This window comes from Oncorhynchus gorbuscha, linkage group LG02, assembly GCF_021184085.1.
Source record: "Oncorhynchus gorbuscha isolate QuinsamMale2020 ecotype Even-year linkage group LG02, OgorEven_v1.0, whole genome shotgun sequence".
Lineage (NCBI taxonomy): Eukaryota > Metazoa > Chordata > Actinopteri > Salmoniformes > Salmonidae > Oncorhynchus > Oncorhynchus gorbuscha.
Genome location: NC_060174.1, coordinates 16,762,393 through 16,780,947, shown reverse-complemented (window position 1 = coordinate 16,780,947; position 18,555 = coordinate 16,762,393). Strand labels below are relative to the sequence as shown.

The following is an 18,555-nucleotide window of genomic DNA, read 5'->3' as shown; positions in this document are numbered from 1 at the left end:
GAAGAGAGAGCAGTAGGAGTAGCAGTGTTGTCTGTGGTGATCCATGTTTCCGTTAGTGCCAAGAAGTCGAGGGACTGGAGGGAGGCATAGGCTGAGATGAACTCTGCCTTGTTGACCGCAGATCGGCAGTTCCAGAGGCTACCGGAGACCTGGAACTCCACGTGGGTCGTGCGCGCTGGGACCACCAGATTAGGGTGGCCGCGGCCACGCGGTGTGGAGCGTTTGTATGGTCTGTGCAGAGAGGAGAGAACAGGGATAAACAGACACATAGTTGACAGGCTACAGAAGAGGCTACACTAATGCAAAGGAGATTGGAATGACAAGTGGACTACACGTCTCGAATGTTCAGAAAGTTAAGCTACGTAGCAAGAATCTTATTGACTAAAATGATTAAAATGATACAGTACTGCTGAAGTAGGCTAGCTGGCAGTGTCCTTGTGTCGCAGAACTTTTAAATGTTTGAATCCGTCTTGATGATACATGATTGGTGGATTCAAATAAAGGTGTGTGTGTGTGTGTGTGTGTGTGTGTGTGTGTGTGTGTGTGTGTGTGTGTGTGTGTGTGTGTGTGTGTGTGTGTGTGTGTGTGTGTGTGTGTGTGTGTGTGTGTGTGTGTGTGTGTGTGTTGCGTGCATCTGTTCATGTGCATGCGTGTGTGTTTGGGAGGTTGAATATAAGGACTTGAATTAGTCCAAGTCATCTTGGGGTATAAGAGAGTCATGCCATGTGTTCCTATAACCTCAAGTAAACCATTTCTATCCAGCAAACCTTCTGTATACTCAACATAGAGCACATATTGATTTAGATTAGTCACCTTATCCAGCACTGTATGACATTCAGCCTAGAATGCCCTTTCAAACAACTCTTTCATATCAAAATACCAAGCCTGAAGGAGGGACACTGTGGCACAGCACATGCCAAAGTATGTAACTGTTGAGCAGGACAGCTCTTCAGGAGGAGAATGTTTATGGTTTCCTCTGTACTAGGGTGGAATGGCCTAGTAAATCTTATATCTGTAGTTGGCCACTACAGCCACAGGGTCTGTGTCAGGAGTGTAGCCCTTCTAACAGTGTGGACCTTTCATTTCTCTATTGCTATGATCTGTGGTAGATTGTATTTACTGAGGAGATTGAATGGACAGTCTGGACAGTAGCCTCTCTGTAAATACACACGAGAATAAAAAAGTATTCTTGTATATTTCTGTACACACTTGAATATGGTTAGTACTGGTCTTTAGTAGATGAAAGTTTGAGTTTTTACATATTTATTCCAGCTGAGGAGTCCAAGACACAAATGAAATGAGGCCAAATATCAGTTGCACTGGGAATTTAGTGCCGTAATGGTTACTCACTGTTATGTCACTGTTTACTAGAAAACGGAGACGATTCCAGTGTTGCTGGCGATATGCCCCAATCCACTGAGCAACAGGAACCTACAGGGGTAGAAGAGGTTGCCACTGTTTCTTGGGGTGATCATATCAGCTCTACTCTGTGTTTTCCCTATGCACCAACAGGAGAAGAGGAAGAGGCAGATAGAGGTCGAGAACAAAAAGAGGCAGCTGGAAGATGACAGGAGACAGCTTTCACATCTCAAGGTAAGAAGGGGGACCTGGGACATGATTGGAAACTGGGGGAAGGGAGGCACTGAGGGGTGGGGGACACTGGGAGGTGGGGGGACACTGCGGGACACTGGGGAGACACTGAGTGGTGGGGTGACACTGGGGGAACTGGGGGTTAGGGGACGCTGGGGGGGATACTGAGAGGTAGGGAGACACTGGGGGTTGAGGGGACATTTATGTGGGCTTTACATTACAATGGAATTGAGTGCAGGAGCTTTGAAAACTTCAGTTTTATTTTAACGCTGGAAAACAAATGTCTTGATCGTCTATCTCTACCTGTTGTATCAGTTAAATATCAGATAGTCATGCTCTGGTACCCTGTGCTTTGGTACGTCATGCTCTGATTCATCATACTCTGGTACTTCATGCGGTGGTACGCTACGCTCTAGTACGTCATGCTCTGGTACGCTACACTCTGGTACGTCATGCTCTGGTACGCTACGCTCTAGTACGTCATGCTCTGGTTCGTCATGCTCTGGTTCGTCATGCTCTGGTGTCCTACGCTCTGGTACGTCATGCTCTGGTACGTCATGCTCTGGTACGTCATGCTCTGGTACGTCATGCTCTGGTACGTCATGCTCTGGTACGTCATGCTCTGGTACGTCATGCTCTGGTATGTCATGCTCTGTTTCGTCATTTCTCGTACATCATGCTCTGGTACGTCAAGCTCTTGTACGCTACGCTCTTGTATGTCATGCTCTGGTTCGTCATGCTCTGGTACGCTACGCTCTGGTACATCAGGCTCTGGTACGTCATGCTCTGGTACGTCATCCTCTGGTACGCTACGCTCTGGTATGTCGTGCTCTGGTACGTTATGCTCTGGTACGTTATGCTCTGGTACGTTATGCTCTGGTACTTCATGCTCTGGTACTTCATGCTCTGGTACTTCATGCTCTGGTTCGTCATGCTCTGGTACGCTACGCTCTGGTATGTCGTGCTCTGGTACGTCATGCTCTGGTACGTCATGCTCTGGTACGCTATGCTCTAATACGTCATGCTCTGGTTCGTCATGCTCTGGTAAGCTATGCTCTGGTATGTCATGCTCTGGTATGTCATTCTCTGTTACGTCATGGTCTGTTACGTCATTTCTCGTACATCATGCTCTGGTACGTCAAGCTCTTGTACGCTACGCTCTTGTACGTCATGCTCTGGTACATCATGTTCTGATACGTCATGTTCTGGTACGTCATGCTCTGGACGCTACACTCTGGTATATCATACTCTTGTATGTCACACTCTTGTATGTCACTCTCTGGTACGTCACTCTCTGGTACGTCACGCTCTGGTACGCCGTGCTCTGGTACGCCATGCTCTGGTACGTCATGATCTGGTACGTCATGCTCTGGTACGCTATGCTCTAATACGTCATGCTCTGGTTCGTCATGCTCTGGTAAGCTATGCTCTGGTATGTCATGCTCTGGTATGTCATTCTCTGTTACGTCATGGTCTGTTACGTAATTTCTCGTACATCATGCTCTGGTACGTCAAGCTCTTGTACGCTACGCTCTTGTACGTCATGCTCTGGTACATCATGTTCTGATACGTCATGTTCTGGTACGTCATGCTCTGGACGCTACACTCTGGTATATCATACTCTTGTATGTCACACTCTTGTATGTCACTCTCTGGTACGTCACTCTCTGGTACGTCACTCTCTGGTACGTCACGCTCTGGTACGCCGTGCTCTGGTACGCCATGCTCTGGTACGTCATGATCTGGTACGCTACGCTCTGGTATGTTGTGCTCTGGTACATCATGCTCTGGTTCTTAATGCTCTGGTATGCTACGCTCTAGTACGTCATGCTCTGGTTCGTCATGCTCTGGTATGCTATGCTCTGGTACATCATGCTCTGGTACGTCATACTCTTGTATGTCATACTCTTGTATGTCACGCTCTTGTACGTCACGCTCTGGTACGTCACGCTCTGGTACGTCACGCTCTGGTACGTCACGCTCTGGTACGTCACGCTCTGGTACGTCACTCTCTGGTACGTCACGCTCTGGTACGTCACGCTCTGGTACGTCACGCTCTGGTACATCACGCTCTGGTACGTCACTCTCTGGTACATCACTCTCTGGTACGTCACTCTCTGGTATGTCATGCTCTGGTACGTCATGCTCTGGACGCTACACTCTGGCATATCATACTCTTGTATGTCACACTCTGGTACGTCATGCTCTGTTACGTCAAGCTCTTGTATGCTACGCTCTTGTACGGCATTCTCTGGTACTTCATGCTCTGGTAGTCTACTCTCTGGTACGTCATGCTCTGGTACGTCATGCTCTGGTACCCTACGCTCTGGTACGTCATGCTCTGGTACGGCATGCTCTGGTATGCTATGCTCTGGTACGTCACTCTCTGATTCGTCATGTTCTGGTACGTCATGCTCTGGACGTTACGCTCTGGTACATCATACTCTTGTATGTCACGCTCTGGTATGTCACTCTCTGGTACTTCGTGCTCTGGTACGCTATGCGCTGGTATGCTACGCTCTGGTATGTCGTGCTCTGGTACGTCACGCTCTGATACGTCATTTTCTGGTACGTCATGCTCTGGTACGTCATACTCTGGTACTTCGTGCTCTGGTACGCTATGCTCTGGTACGTCATGCTCTGGTACTTCATGCTCTGGTACGCCATGCTGTGGTACGTCATGCTCTGGTACTTCATGCTCTTGTACGCTAAGCTCTGGTACATCATGCTGTGGCTCGTCATGCTCTGGTACGTCACTCTCTGGTTTGTCATTCTCTGGTTCGTCATTCTCTGATACGTCATGCTCTGGTACGTCATGCTCTGGTTCGTCATGTTCTGGTACATCATGCTCTAGACATTACATTCTGGTACATCATACTCTTGTATGTCACGCTCTGGTTTGTCATGCTCTGGTTTGTCACTCTCTGGTTCGTCACTCTCTGGTACGTCGTGCTCTGGTACGTTGTGCTCTGGATCTTCATGCTCTGGTACCCTACGCTCTGGTACGTCATGCTCTGGTACGTCATGCTCTGGTACTTCGTGCTCTGGTATGCTATGCTCTGGTACTTCATGCTCTGGTATGCTACTCTGTGGTACGTCATGCTCTGGTACTTCATGCTCTTGTACGCTAAGCTCTGGTACGTCATGCTGTGGCTCGTCATGCTCTGGTACGTCACTCTCTGGTTCGTCACTCTCTGGTACGTCGTGCTCTGGTTCTTCATGCTCTGGTTCTTCATGCTCTTGTACGCTAAGCTCTGGTACGTCATGGGGCGGCAGCGTAGCCTAGTGGTTAGAGCGTTGGACTAGTAACCGGAAGGTTGCGAGTTCAAACCCCCGAGCTGACAAGGTACAAATCTGTCGTTCTGCCCCTGAACAGGCTGTTAACCCACTGTTCCTAGGCCGTCATTGAAAATAAGAATCTGTTCTTAACTGACTTGCCTGGTTAAATAAAGGTAAAAAAAATGCTCTGGTACTTCTTGCTCTTGGTCTTCATGTTCTGGTACTTCATGTTCTGGTACTTCATGCTCTGGTATGTCATGCTCTGTTACATCATTTCTCGTACATCATGCTCTGGTACGTCAAGCTCTTGTATGCTACGCTCTGGTATGTCACGCTCTGGTTTGTCCTGCTCTGGTACTTCATGCTCTGGTAGTCTACTCTCTGGTACGTCATGCTCTGTTATGTCATGCTCTGGTAACCTATGCTCTGGTTCGTCCTGCTCTGGTACGTCATGCTCTGGTACGTCATGCTCTAGTACGTCATGCTCTGGTACGTCATACTCTGGTACGTCATGCTCTGGTCCGTCATGCTCTGGTACTTCATGCTCTTGTACTCTACGCTCTGGTATGTCATGCTCTGGTACTTCATGCTCTTGTACTCTACGCTCTGGTACGTCATGCTCTGGTACCCTACGCTCTGGTCCGTCATGCTCTGGTCCGTCATGCTCTGGTATGTCATGCTCTGGTACGTCATGTTCTGGTACGTCATGTTCTGGTACGTCATGCTCTGGTACGTCATGCTCTGGTACGTCATGCTCTGGTACGTCATGCTCTGGTACGTTATGTTCTGGTATGTCATGCTCTGGTACGTCATGCTCTGGTACGTCATGCTCTGGTACGTCATGCTCTGGTACGTTATGTTCTGGTATGTCATGCTCTTGTATGTCATGCTCTGGTAAGCTACGCTCCTGTACATCTCGCTCTGGTACGTCATGCTCTGGTACGTCATGCTCTGGTACGTCATGCTCTGGTACATCATGCTCTGGTAAGGCTATTCATACATTTGAATGTAGTCTGGGTTTTTAATGGAGGTCGAGGTCTAATATCTGAAATTGCATTGAGTGTGATGGTTTCCTACGCCCTTTCATTTTAATATATTGTTTATTTATGAATGCTGTGTTGATGCATCAGATTTTAGTGGGGTAGTTAACCGTGCCAGTAAGGCCTGGCAGGAACTGGGCACCGAGTCCTAAAAGTCTAGAGGGGTAGAGGGGAGTCTTTATAGAATAGGCACAGCAGGAGAGCACTCTGAGATCTTGAAGGACTTGGCTGGGGCTGCTAGAATTGAACTTGCGCCCTGGGCATCAGTAAAGGTTATATGTGTATGTGCACGCATGTGTGTTAGTTTGCATATGTGTGCGTGTGCATGTTTGTTTGTGTGCGTGTGTGTGTGTGCATGCATATGTGCACGTGTGTTTGTTTGTTTGTGTGTGTGTGAATGTGTGTATTCAAGGGTCCTGAAGGCACATGGCTGGACAGAGGAAGCCCTATGCTCAGACAGCGGATGAAGAATAAAAATACCAAAAAGTTTGGCGAAAAGGACATCCTGTTTTGGGGCAGGAAAAAAACACACTTCCCCTGCTAGATATGCAGCTCATTGTCTTGTCCTGCTTTACTTTCAGCTACATTATCTGCATTCTTGTATCGTGGAAATTGAGTTTGGCGTCGTCGCTTTTGCTTGCGTTGCTTTTTTGCTTTTATTCAGTTTCTTACACTGCAGTTTGTGGCCTCTGAAACATTTAAACATACACTTTCATCGCTTTACAAGTACCATTCACTTCAGTTTTTAATTCACTTTTTGAAACAACAAGATTAAACCCTTTCAGTTGATTGACTTGAACCAATCTCCATATTGGATTGTACTGCAGTTCTATTTTATTTTGTTTGTTTGTCCAATGGATGGATTGAGCATGAATGGATAGTAAGCAGGACTCCACATATGGATAGATTGAGCATGAATGGATAGTAAGCAGGACTCCACATATGGATGGATTGAGCATGAATGGATAGTAAGCCGGACTCCACATATGGATGGATTAAGCATGAATGGATAGTAAGCAGGACTCCACATATGATGCATCCCAAATGGCAACCAATTCCCTAAATAGTGCACTACTTTTAACCAGGGCCCATTTTGGGAATAGCATGTCATTTGGGCCGCATACACAGTTATTAGTGAGGCAGCTAATACAGCTATCCAAACTGGATTCAATAGCAGTTTCCATGGAGCTCAACTAACCACTCAGCAGGCAAACTAGATAGATAGATAGAGAGATAGATAGAGAGAGAGATAGATAGATAGATAGATAGAGAGATAGATAGAGAGAGAGAGAACCTGTTCATTTATTTTACCTTTCATACATCAACTACTTGCACATTGTTACAATGCTGTACATAGCCAATAATATAACATTTGTAATGTCTATATTATTTAAACATTTTTGTGAGTGTATGTTTACTGTGTAATGTTGGCAATGTAAATATATGTTTCCCATGCTAATAAACCCTTTAAATTGAAGTTGAATTGAGAAAAATAGAGAGAAACAGATGTAGAGATGGAAAGAGAGAGATAGATAGAAGGGGGATATAGATAAAGTGAGAGAGCGGCAGGAAGCTGAATGTTGAGTGAATACAGACAGAATGGCTGACCAATAGCAGTTGTTGCCTGTGCAGTTGGCTAACTTCCCTGTATCATTCTACACCCCTACCTTTGACTAACCCAGTCAAATGATTTTACAGCACACACTAACCCCGCCCAGGATAACATCTTTGAATCCTCATTGGTCCTCTAGACCATTGTGAAAGAAAATAATTATTATAATAATATATGCCATTTTAGCAGATTTTATTTATTTATTTCACCTTTATTTAACCAGGTAGGCAAGTTGAGAACAAGTTCTCATTTACAATTGCAACTTGAGATGCTTTTATCATGCTTTCACACATTTTACATGCTCTACCAACTGGCCCATTTGCCTAACAGTCAGTGTAGAAATAGAACCACTGATGACATTGATACAATTATTGTTTATGTTTGCTCCCCTCTCGTGAGAACTTGTACCGTGTGTTATAATGTTTTTGTAGCCAGACTCTGCTGGTTCCCTTGTTAAGAAAGGTCAATCTGCTGATTAGAGGAAGAGACTGATCCCCGAAAACCACTCAAGGACACTAATAGTCAGGGGAGTGGGCCATCGAACGGCAATGACACGCCAGGATACACACACACACACACACACACACACACACACACACACACACACACACACACACACACACACACACACACACACACACACACACACACACACACACACACACACACACACACACACACACACACACACACTGTCCAAATAGGGGGCTAAGAACTCCGTTCTTTGTCAATCTGCACTCTGAAAAGACATGATTGATTGGTCATTCTGTGGTCAATGAAATGGATGAAGAAGAAATTGTTCAAATCCAAATCAAATGTTATTGTTCACATACACTTATTTAGCAGATGTTATTGTTCACATACACTTATTTAGCAGATGTTATTGTTCACATACACTTATTTAGCAGATGTTATTGTTCACATACACTTATTTAGCAGATATTATTGCGGGTGTAGCGAAATGCTTGTGCTTCTAGCTCCGACAGTGCAGTAATATCTAACAGTTTCACAACATATACCCAATACACATACATCTAAGTAAGGAATGGATTAAGAATATATATACATATATGTCAGAGCGACATTGGACTAAGATCCAGTGGCATAGTATAGAATACAGTGTGTGTATATATATATATATGATGGGGTGATGCAATATTTACACACAATTAAAGGGACTAAGATACCGTAGAATAGTATAGAGTACAGTTCTCACACATATGAGATGAGTAATGCAAGGTACTGAGACATTATTAAAGTGGCTCGTGTTTCATTTTCTTAAAGTGGCCAGTGATTCCTAATCTATGTCTTTAGTCAGCAGCCTCTGATGTGCTGGAGATGGCTGTTTAACAGTCAGTGGTGTAGTATGGAATAGGATACAGTATATACATATGAAATGTGTAACGCAATATGTAAACACAATTTAAATGTGACTAAGATACTGTAGAATTGTGTGGAGTGCAGTTTATACATATGAGATGAGTAATGCTAGATACGGAACAATATTAAAGTGGCTAGTGATCCATTTCTAAAAGTGGCCAGTGATTCCTAATATATGTCCATAGGCAGCTGCCTCTGATGTGCTAGTGATGGCGGTTTAACAGTCTGATGGCCTTGAGATAGAAGCTGTTTTTCAGTCTCTCGGTCCCAGCTTTGATGCACCTGTACTGACCTCGCCTTCTGGATGATGTGGGGTGAATAGGCAGTGGCTAACACAACAGGCATTAAGCATGTTAGAGTAAAACACCTATTTATGTTAAGTGACCAGTGTGTTTGCACTCAGTTTCTTTCAGTCTCACAGCAGACATGGTTTTATTTCTGTTTTTTTTTTATTAGTGGATTTGTACAGTATAGACTTGGTTGTGAGGATGGACAACAGGGCTGTGAAAGGTCAATGCTCTACCAACTCAATCAATCCATGAAACGGACTGAAAACCAACTCCTCAATTTGCGTTGGCCCATTATTGTCGATAAAGATACTTTCGATTTCTTAATTGAATTTCAATCCATTTTCTCAGTTGAGTAATAAAAATAGAAATGACCCCTGATGGACACAGGATGTATGGTAGCACAACAGGAAAGGATGTCCCTTTGGAACTCACAGTACCACAAAATACAGCTTGTTTCTTATAGTTATAGTTTTCTGTCAATTTCAATTCAGTTAAACTCCTGCTTATTTCCCAATAGTCAATTTGGAAATATGACAAGGACATTGAGAAGCTATTACAGTGTCTTGCACATAACGTTGCTTGTCTGATCATGTTTGATTTGTAGAAAAAAGTATAATATGAAGCTAACTGTGCCCTTGATCTGATCTTTTACAAATGAATGAAAAAATATTTTCACTGACCATCCCAGTTGGAGTGTGAGTGTATGTGTACCATATCTGTGCGTGTCAGTATGCACGTGTGTGTCTATGAGTATGCACACATCTACTGTATGTGTGTTGCTTGTTTAAGGGGCATCTTGCTCCGCTGGAACAGTGGCTCAAACACAGGTCACACGTGCGGGATCGGCTGTGCTGTTGTATCCGCCGGGGCGATGGTGTGTGTGTGTGTGTGTGTGTGTGTGTGTGTGTGTGTGTGTGTGTGTGTGTGTGTGTGTGTGTGTGTGTGTGTGTGTGTGTGTGTGTGTGTGTGTGTGTGTGTGTGTGTGTGTGTGTGTGTGTGTGTGTGTGGAAGGGTGTGAACAAGCGATGATGTCACCGAATCATTGAGCTCACCAGGGGAGGGGCAGGGAGAGAGGGAGGAAGGATATGCAGAGGAGAGGGATGAGAGAGAAAGTGAATGGGAGAGGAGAAAGAAGGGGAGAAAGGAGAGGATGGACAAGAAGAGAGCGTATAGACATTAGAAAGGTGGAGTAGAGAGGATTGTGACAGCAGATTTTCTCTCCTTGTGTCATCAAAGAGAGCAGGGAGGGAAATAGAAACTGATCATGGCAGGAGTTCTCTTTACACATAAATACACATAAATTGGTACGCACCAAGACGTATCCAGGTTCCATTAACACAGACAGAGCGAGGGAGAGAGGGGTATTTTAATTTTTTTATTTTAGCTTTATTTAACCAGGCAAGTCAGTTAAGAACATATTCTTATTTTCAATGATGGCCTGGGAACAGTGGGTTAACTGCCTGTTCAGGGGCAGAACGACAGATTTGTACCTTGTCAGCTCGGGGGTTTGAACTCACAACCTTCCGGTTACTAGTCCAACGCTCTAACCACTAGGCTACGCTGCCGCCCCAAGAGAGAGAGAGAGGTATATCCCATGAGAGAGAGAGAGGTATATCCCATGAGAGAGAGAGGTATATCCCATGAGAGAGAGAGAGGTATATCCCATGAGAGAGAGAGAGGTATATCCCATGAGAGAGAGAGAGGTATATCCCATGAGAGAGAGAGAGGTATATCCTATGAGAGAGAGAGGTATATCCCATGAGAGAGAGAGATATATATATCCCATGAGAGGGAGAGAGAGGTATATCCCATGAGAGAGAGATATATATATATATCCCATGAGAGGGGAGAGAGAGAGAGAGAGAGAGAGAGAGGTATATCCCATGAGAGCGAGAGAGGTATATCCCATGAGAGCGAGAGAGATATATCCCATGAGAGCGAGAGAGGTATATCCCATGAGAGCGAGAGAGGTATATCCCATGAGAGTGAGAGAGGTATATCCCATGAGAGAGAGAGAGAGAGAGAGGTATATCTGAGGTTTGTAAGTTTTTGAACTCTGCCCTATCGAATACACATTGGGATATTGGTTATGTTGCACTTCCTAGGGCTTCCACTAGATGTCAACTGTCTTTAGAAACTTGAATGGGGCTTCTACTGTGATGTGGGGCTGGATGAGAGCTCTTTGAGTCAGTGGTCTGGCAGAGAGCCAGGTCCTGGTCATGCGCATTTCACATGATCGCAACCTGCGTTCCATGGCTTTTCTACAGACAATGGAATTCTCCGGTTGGAACGTTTATTGAAGGTTTATGATAAAAACATCCTAAAGATTGATTCTATACTTAGTTTGAAATGTTTCTACGACCTGTAATATAACTTTTTGAAGTTTTGGTCCGACGTTCGGCTGGACCTGCGTGAGCGTTTGGATTTGTGTACTAAAAGTAGCTACTTGGACATAAATAATGGACATTATCGAAGAAATCAAACATTTATTGTGGAACTAGGATTCCTGGGAGTGCATTCTGATGAAGATCATCAAAGGTAAGGGAATATTTATAATGTGATTTCTGATTTCTATTGACTCCAACATTGGCGGATATATATATATATATATATATATATATATATATATATATATATATATATATATATTTTTTTTTTTTTTTTTTCTGAGTGCCGTTCTCAGATTATTGCATGGTTTGCTTTTTCCGTAAAGTTTTTAAAAAGTCTGACACAGCGATTGCATTAAGGAGAGGTATATCTATAATTCCATGTGTAACACTTGTATTTTCATCAACATTTATGATGAGTATTTCTGTAAAATTGATGTGGCTATGCAACATCACTGGATGTTTTTGGAACTAGTGATGTAAACTCAATGTAAACTCAGATTTTTGTTATATAAATATGAACTTTATCAAACAAAACATACATGTATTATGTAACATGAAGTCCTATGAGTGGCTGTGTTTTTCTGTGGCTTGGTGGTGACCTAACATAATCGTGTGTGGTGCTTTCGCTGTAAAGACTATTTGAAATTGAACACTGTGGTGGGATTAACAAGATTACCTTTAAAACGGTGTAAAATACATGTATTTTTGAGGATTTTTAATTATGAGATTTCTGTTGTTTTTAAATTTGGCGCCTTGCACTTTCACTGGCTGTTGTCATATCGATCCCGTTAACGGGATTGCAGCCCTAAGAAGTTTTAAGGGATCTACAACCCTCAGTATTTATCAGGATTAAATAGATTTTTGTTATTGTGTTGTCTAGTCTATAGCTAATCTATGACATGGCCCTATTTTTATATTGAACCTTTATTGTGACCGGGAGTCATGCTCAGACCAAGGTCTCTTTTACAGATGAGCCATGCCCTAGGGTTTATCAGTGGCAAATGGCCTACACTCTTTAGGCCTTTTGGTTGGAGTAGCTATTATGATATTAGTTAAAGGCCTAATGCATCCATTTTTATCTCAATATCAAATCATTTCTGGGTAACAATTAAGAAATCTTACTGAGAGGTTTGAAACTCTCTTTCTTACGGATTCAGACAGGGAGAGTTTGAAAATGTCATGTACACATTTGCCTTTTTAGGTTGCCACCACAGTGACTAAGCCGTTAGTTTTAAAGTTGCAAAAAGGAGCCGTTTCTCTGTACCAAGACAGTCACGTGTCCACGCCTCTCCACCATCCCACTTCCGAAACCTGACCGGTCTCAAACCTGGGTCCAGCGACTGTCAAACCAACACCTTAACCATTTCACCAAGAGGTCTTGACAAGGTCGCTCAGTGTTAGGTTAAGGCAGTGCTTCTCAATTATTTTCTGTTACGCCCACACCTAGGAAGAAGTAAACATTTTGCGCCCCCCAACTCTCTGCCGTGACTGTAAATAGTATTTGTCTATAAAATTGTTATAAGTACACCTCTGCATAACATTGTATCCTTATTAACATTAAAGAAAACAAAGAAAGAAAAAAGAAGGAAATATAGATCAACTTACAACAAAGAATAACTTTATTAACATTGTTTTTTAGTCTATAACAGAAAAGACTTAACCTGTTGCGACGAGCAATCCCGTATCCGGGATCTTAAGTATAGCCTCACGCTCATTAGCATAACGCAACGTTAACTATTCATGAAAATCGCAAATGAAATGAAATAAATATATTGGCTCTCAAGCTTAGCCTTTTGTTAACAACACTGTAATCTCAGATTTTCAAAATATGCTTTTCAACCATAGCAAAACAAGCATTTGTGTAAGAGTATTGATAGCTAGCATAGCATTAAGTCTAGCATTCAGCAGGCAACATTTTCACAAAAACAAGAAAAGCATTCAAATAAAATAATTTACCTTTGTAGAACTTCGGATGTTTTCAATGAGGAGACTCTCAGTTAGATAGCAAATGTTCAGTTTTTGCAAAAATATTATTTGTGTAGGAGAAATCGTTCCGTTTTGTTCATCACGTTTGGGTGAGAGAAAAAAAATGAAAATTCAGTCATCAAAACGCCAAACTTTCTTCCAAGTTAACTCCATAATATCGACAGAAACATGGCAAACGTTGTTTAGAATCAATCCTCAAGGTGTTTTTCACGTATCTATTCGATGATAAGTCATTCGTGGCAGTTTTGTTTCTCCTCTGAATCACATGGGAAAATAAATGCATCTGGAGATTACGCACCAATTTCGACGGGGGACACCAGGCAGACACCTGGTAAATGTAGTCTCTTATGGTCAATCTTCCAATGATATGCCTACAAATATGTCACAATGCTGCAGACACCTTGGGGAAACGACAGAAAGTGTAGGCTCGTTCCTGGCGCATTCACAGCCATATAAGGAGACATTGGAACACAGCGCCTCAAATCTGTCTCACTTCCTGTTTGAAGTTTCATCTTGGTTTCGCCTGTAGCATTAGTTCTGTGGCACTCACAGACAATATCTTTGCAGTTTTGGAAACGTCAGAGTGTTTTCTTTCCATAGCTGTCAATTATATGCATAGTCGAGCATATTTTCGTGACAAATGATCTTGTTTAAAATGGGAACGTTTTTTTATCCATAAATTAAAAGAGTACCCCCTATATCCAAGAAGATAAAGTGCATCAATTTACCTGAAATGTAAAAGAAAATTCAATTCTTATTTAAACTGTAAACATTTTTGACCATTTGATTCTGAAAAATAAAATAAAATACAATAAATAAATAATAATACATTCAAATTGATCAGCAACATTAACTCGGGAGCACAATAACAGTATATGAAACACTTTGACCTATAAAACAAAAATGAAAACAATTTGTGCTGATTTTTAAAAAATCAAAATGAGGAAGTCATGATTATGGCTACAATGAGCACGTTTTGCAGAGCACAGCTTTCCGAAGCGGGGTTTTAAGCATGATACTGCAACTCTCAGCTCCTGCTCAATGTTTAGCTAGGACCTGTATTTGTTCTTCAGTGCAGCAACAGCAGAAAAGCCAGTCTCACAAAGATAAGATGTTGCAAAAGGAAGAAGAATGCCCATGGCCCTCTCCCCTAAGAGTGGATACTGCCTCTCTACACTCAGCCAGAATTCACTCAGTGTCTGTGATGTGAACCTCAAGTCTCAATGTGGAGTCAGACGTCATATCAATGAACTGGTCCTCCTCTGCAGAGCTGAAACCAGTTGGAGCTGGTGCATTGAAAGAATCTCTCACCCAGTCATATTGGGAACTGTTGTCAGGGAAGTACTTTTTAAAGAATCCCATCAGTGATGAAATATGCTCCTTAATATATGGAATCACTGAGGTGGCATCATAGTCTGTAGTGTCAACAAATTCATGCAGGTTCTCGAATGAATCAGTATTTCCTTCATCAAGTCGCCTGCCCCACATTGCAAGCTTTTGAGTGAAAAAGCTGATCTTGTCTGTGACCTGAGGGAGGTGTTTATCTTTCCCTTGAAGCTGTAGAATTAGTTCATTGAGCTTACCAAATATGTCACTCAGATAGGCCAGTTTTGCCAGGAAGTTCTCATCACTAAATTTTTCTGCCGAGGTCAGAATTGTGCTCCTGCTCCGAAAACATTCAGGGAGTTTGTCATGTCAAAACGTACATAAGCGATAAACAAATAGTCTTTGTTGCCGTCAGTTGCTTCATCAAACTGTAAGGCAAAACGTTTGTCTTTGAGTTTATCTATCAGTTGTTCTTTAAGGTCGTGAGCAATGTCATTTATACGTCTGGCGACAGTGTCATTGGACAGAGGGATAGTTATATTTTTGCAGCACTTGTGTCATCCAGCATGACAGAGACCATGTCTAATGCTGCAGTGAGTATCAGCTCCTCTGCTATGGAGTGTTTTTTTTAACTGAGCAATTTGTGTATATGATGCAATATGATGCTAACAGTGCTCGCTGGTTTACTGAAGTAGCATTCACAAAGCGGGAAGATTGTTAGCAATATTCGGCACGTTTCCGGTGTAATGACTTTAAGTGACGCCTTAATTTATTTGGCTTCGTGCTGTCCGCTGCCAACATTTTTAGACACAGTAAACATACCGGTCTTTCCTCTTCTCCCATCGTAGTCACAGTGAAGCCAAACGCTATATACGATTCGTCATATTTCCTCTTCTCCCACCGTAGTCACAGTGAAGCCAAGCGCTACATACGCTTCGTCATATCTCCTCGTCTCCCACCGTAGTCACAGTGAAGCCAAGCGCTACATACGCTTCGTCATATCTCCTCGTCTCCCACCGTAGTCACAGTGAAGCCAAGCGCTACATACGCTTCGTCATATCTCCTCGTCTCCCACCGTAGTCACAGTGAAGCCAAGCGCTACATACGATTCGTCATATTTCCTCTTCTCCCACCGTAGTCACAGTGAAGCCAAGCGCTACATACGCTTCGTCATATCTCCTCGTCTCCCACCGTAGTCACAGTGATGCCAAGCGCTACATACGCTTCCGCATATCTCCTCGTCTCCCACCGTAGTCACAGTGAAGCCAAGCGCTACATACGCTTCATCATATCTCCTCGTCTCCCACCGTAGTCACAGTGAAGCCAAGCGCTACATACGGTTCGTCATATTTCCTCTTCTCCCACCGTAGTCACAGTGAAGCCAAGCGCTACATACTCTTTGTCATATTTCCTCGTCTTAGCTTTCGGGAGACTTACGTTTGTCTCATTATCTCCGTCTCTCTCCGCCTTTCTTTTCATCCCTGTTAAATATTTTTCCATGGTGTCTCTTAAGGGTTTTGTTATCTGCACTTCATATTTCCTTCTCTGTGCTGTGTGCTCTTGTTCAGTGCAACAAAAAAATCTACTCCCTGCGGCAAAAAAAAAGCATGTTCCCCGGGGTCACATGCGCCCCCCTGGCATCGCTCCGGGCTCGCCCCACTATTTAAGAAGGACTGGGTTAAGGTCACCACAATATGAATTATAGCACATGCTCTTATTAATTATGTCAGATTGATGATCTAAGGAAAGAGAACACGGCACTGAAAGGTACTGTAGACTCTATTCATGGCAAGGTGGAGGTGGTGCAAAGGGAGAACAAACAACTTAAAGAAACCTTGCTTGATGTACAGTGTCGATCAATCCAGGACAATCTAATATTTTCAGGGATACCGGAGAATGAAAACAGCAGAAGCTGAGGATACTGTCCAAGACGTTATATCAACTCAACTGAAACTGCCCACTGATGTTGTGCGTAATGTCACTTTCTCCAGAGTCCATAGAATGGCTAAGGCCTCTGGGAATAGGCCCTGGGCTATTATTGCATGTTTTGACAATTTTAAGCAAAAGGAAATGGCAAAGAGCAGGGGCAGAGAACTCAGAATCACTGATTTTGGAATGAATGATCACTTACCCACCGAGATCAATGAAAGGAGAAAAAAACTGTATCCTATCATGAAGGAAAAGCATTGCCTGAGTCAACGGGTCTCCATGGTGATGGATAAACTTTACATCAATGGGCAACTGTATCGAGACTCTAGAGTAATTCCCTGGCTATTTTAATTCAAATGTTCAAATCTGAGTTTGTGTGTTGTAGTGTATCATGACAGTAGTGTAGTGTATCATCTCCACTATAATGAATACATGCTCTATTGAGCTCAGGTTAATGTATGCAGCCTTCCTAACAAAATACATGAGGTTTTTAACTTGGTGAACATAAATAATATTCATATTTTGGCTTTGACCGAAACGCATTTAGATGCATCTATAAATGATGGGCAAATGAACATTCAAGGATATAGTCTACTTACAAGAGACAGGAAAATGAATGGTGGGGCTGTAGCACTGTACATTCAGAATCATATACCTTTTAAGAGGAGGGATGACCTTAATGTATGTCAAGTAGAGGCACTATGGGCTCAAGTACATCTGCCTCACCAGGCACCCATATTGGTAGGATTTGTGTATAGACCTCCTAGCTCTAAGGTGTTCTATCTGGATGACTTATGCACTGGGTTTGACCAGGCCACAGATAGTAACAGAGATATATTTATCTTGGGTGATTTTAATATATAAATTGGAAGGATCATAATAATTCAAATACAACTAAATTGATGAGATATGCTGAGAACTGTGGTTTGAAACATGGTTAATGATACTACTAGATCATCAACTAAGTTGGGTCACCGTTCAGACACATGCATTGATCTGATCTTCTGTAATACAAGCCAGATCAATGCCAGTGGACTGGACAAACCATCATATTGTGACCATAGCCATAAACACCAAGGTTCCAAAGAAACCCCCAAGGATTGTGGTCAAGAGACATTTTAAAAGATTTAATCATGAGCTATTTCAAAATTATTTGGCTGCTGTACCCTGGGAGCTGATTTATCTAGAGGTTGATTTAATCACAATACAGAATGTTTCATTTATTTTCTCACTGAGGCAATGGACCATCTCCATGGATTGATGATGAACTCGGTGAAATATGAAAAGAAATATGACAAAAGTCTTAGCAGCCAAATCTAAACTAGAAATGTATTAACAGAATTATAGAACACTACGTCATTTTGCACTTAAATTGAATTGTAAGAAAAAACATTATTTTACAAAAATGCTTTTATTGATTGTAAAAGTTATTGTAAAAAGTTATGGAATACAGTAAAGGGCTTATTTGGTACATTTATCTCATCATGCCCATCTAGTGTGGAGGTTGACGGGAGAACAATAACAAAACTAGCTGATATTGCCAATCATTTTGCAGATTTTTTTTTACAAAGAAAATGAATCTACTGAGCTACTGTTCAATGGATTGATGATCATATTATGAGCAACAAAACCTGCTCTTTTAGTCTACAAATGGTGTCAGTAGAGGAGGTGTTAAGCCTATTAAAGCCATTACCCGATGGTAAACCTACAGGTTATGATCTTATGGACAATTT

The 18,555-nt window shown here is 42.6% G+C and overlaps 1 protein-coding gene across 3 annotated transcripts in view; it reads left to right on the top strand.

Annotated features, from left to right (window-relative positions):
* The window catches only part of LOC123997910 (paralemmin-1-like), a 63,470-nt gene that overhangs the window by 28,329 nt on the left and 16,586 nt on the right, over positions 1-18,555 (top strand). For all 3 annotated transcript variants that reach the window (XM_046302631.1, XM_046302640.1, XM_046302648.1), the window contains exon 3: positions 1,513-1,593. In XM_046302631.1, coding sequence (XP_046158587.1) covers positions 1,513-1,593 — 81 coding nt within the window. The remainder of the gene's footprint in view (positions 1-1,512; positions 1,594-18,555) is intronic.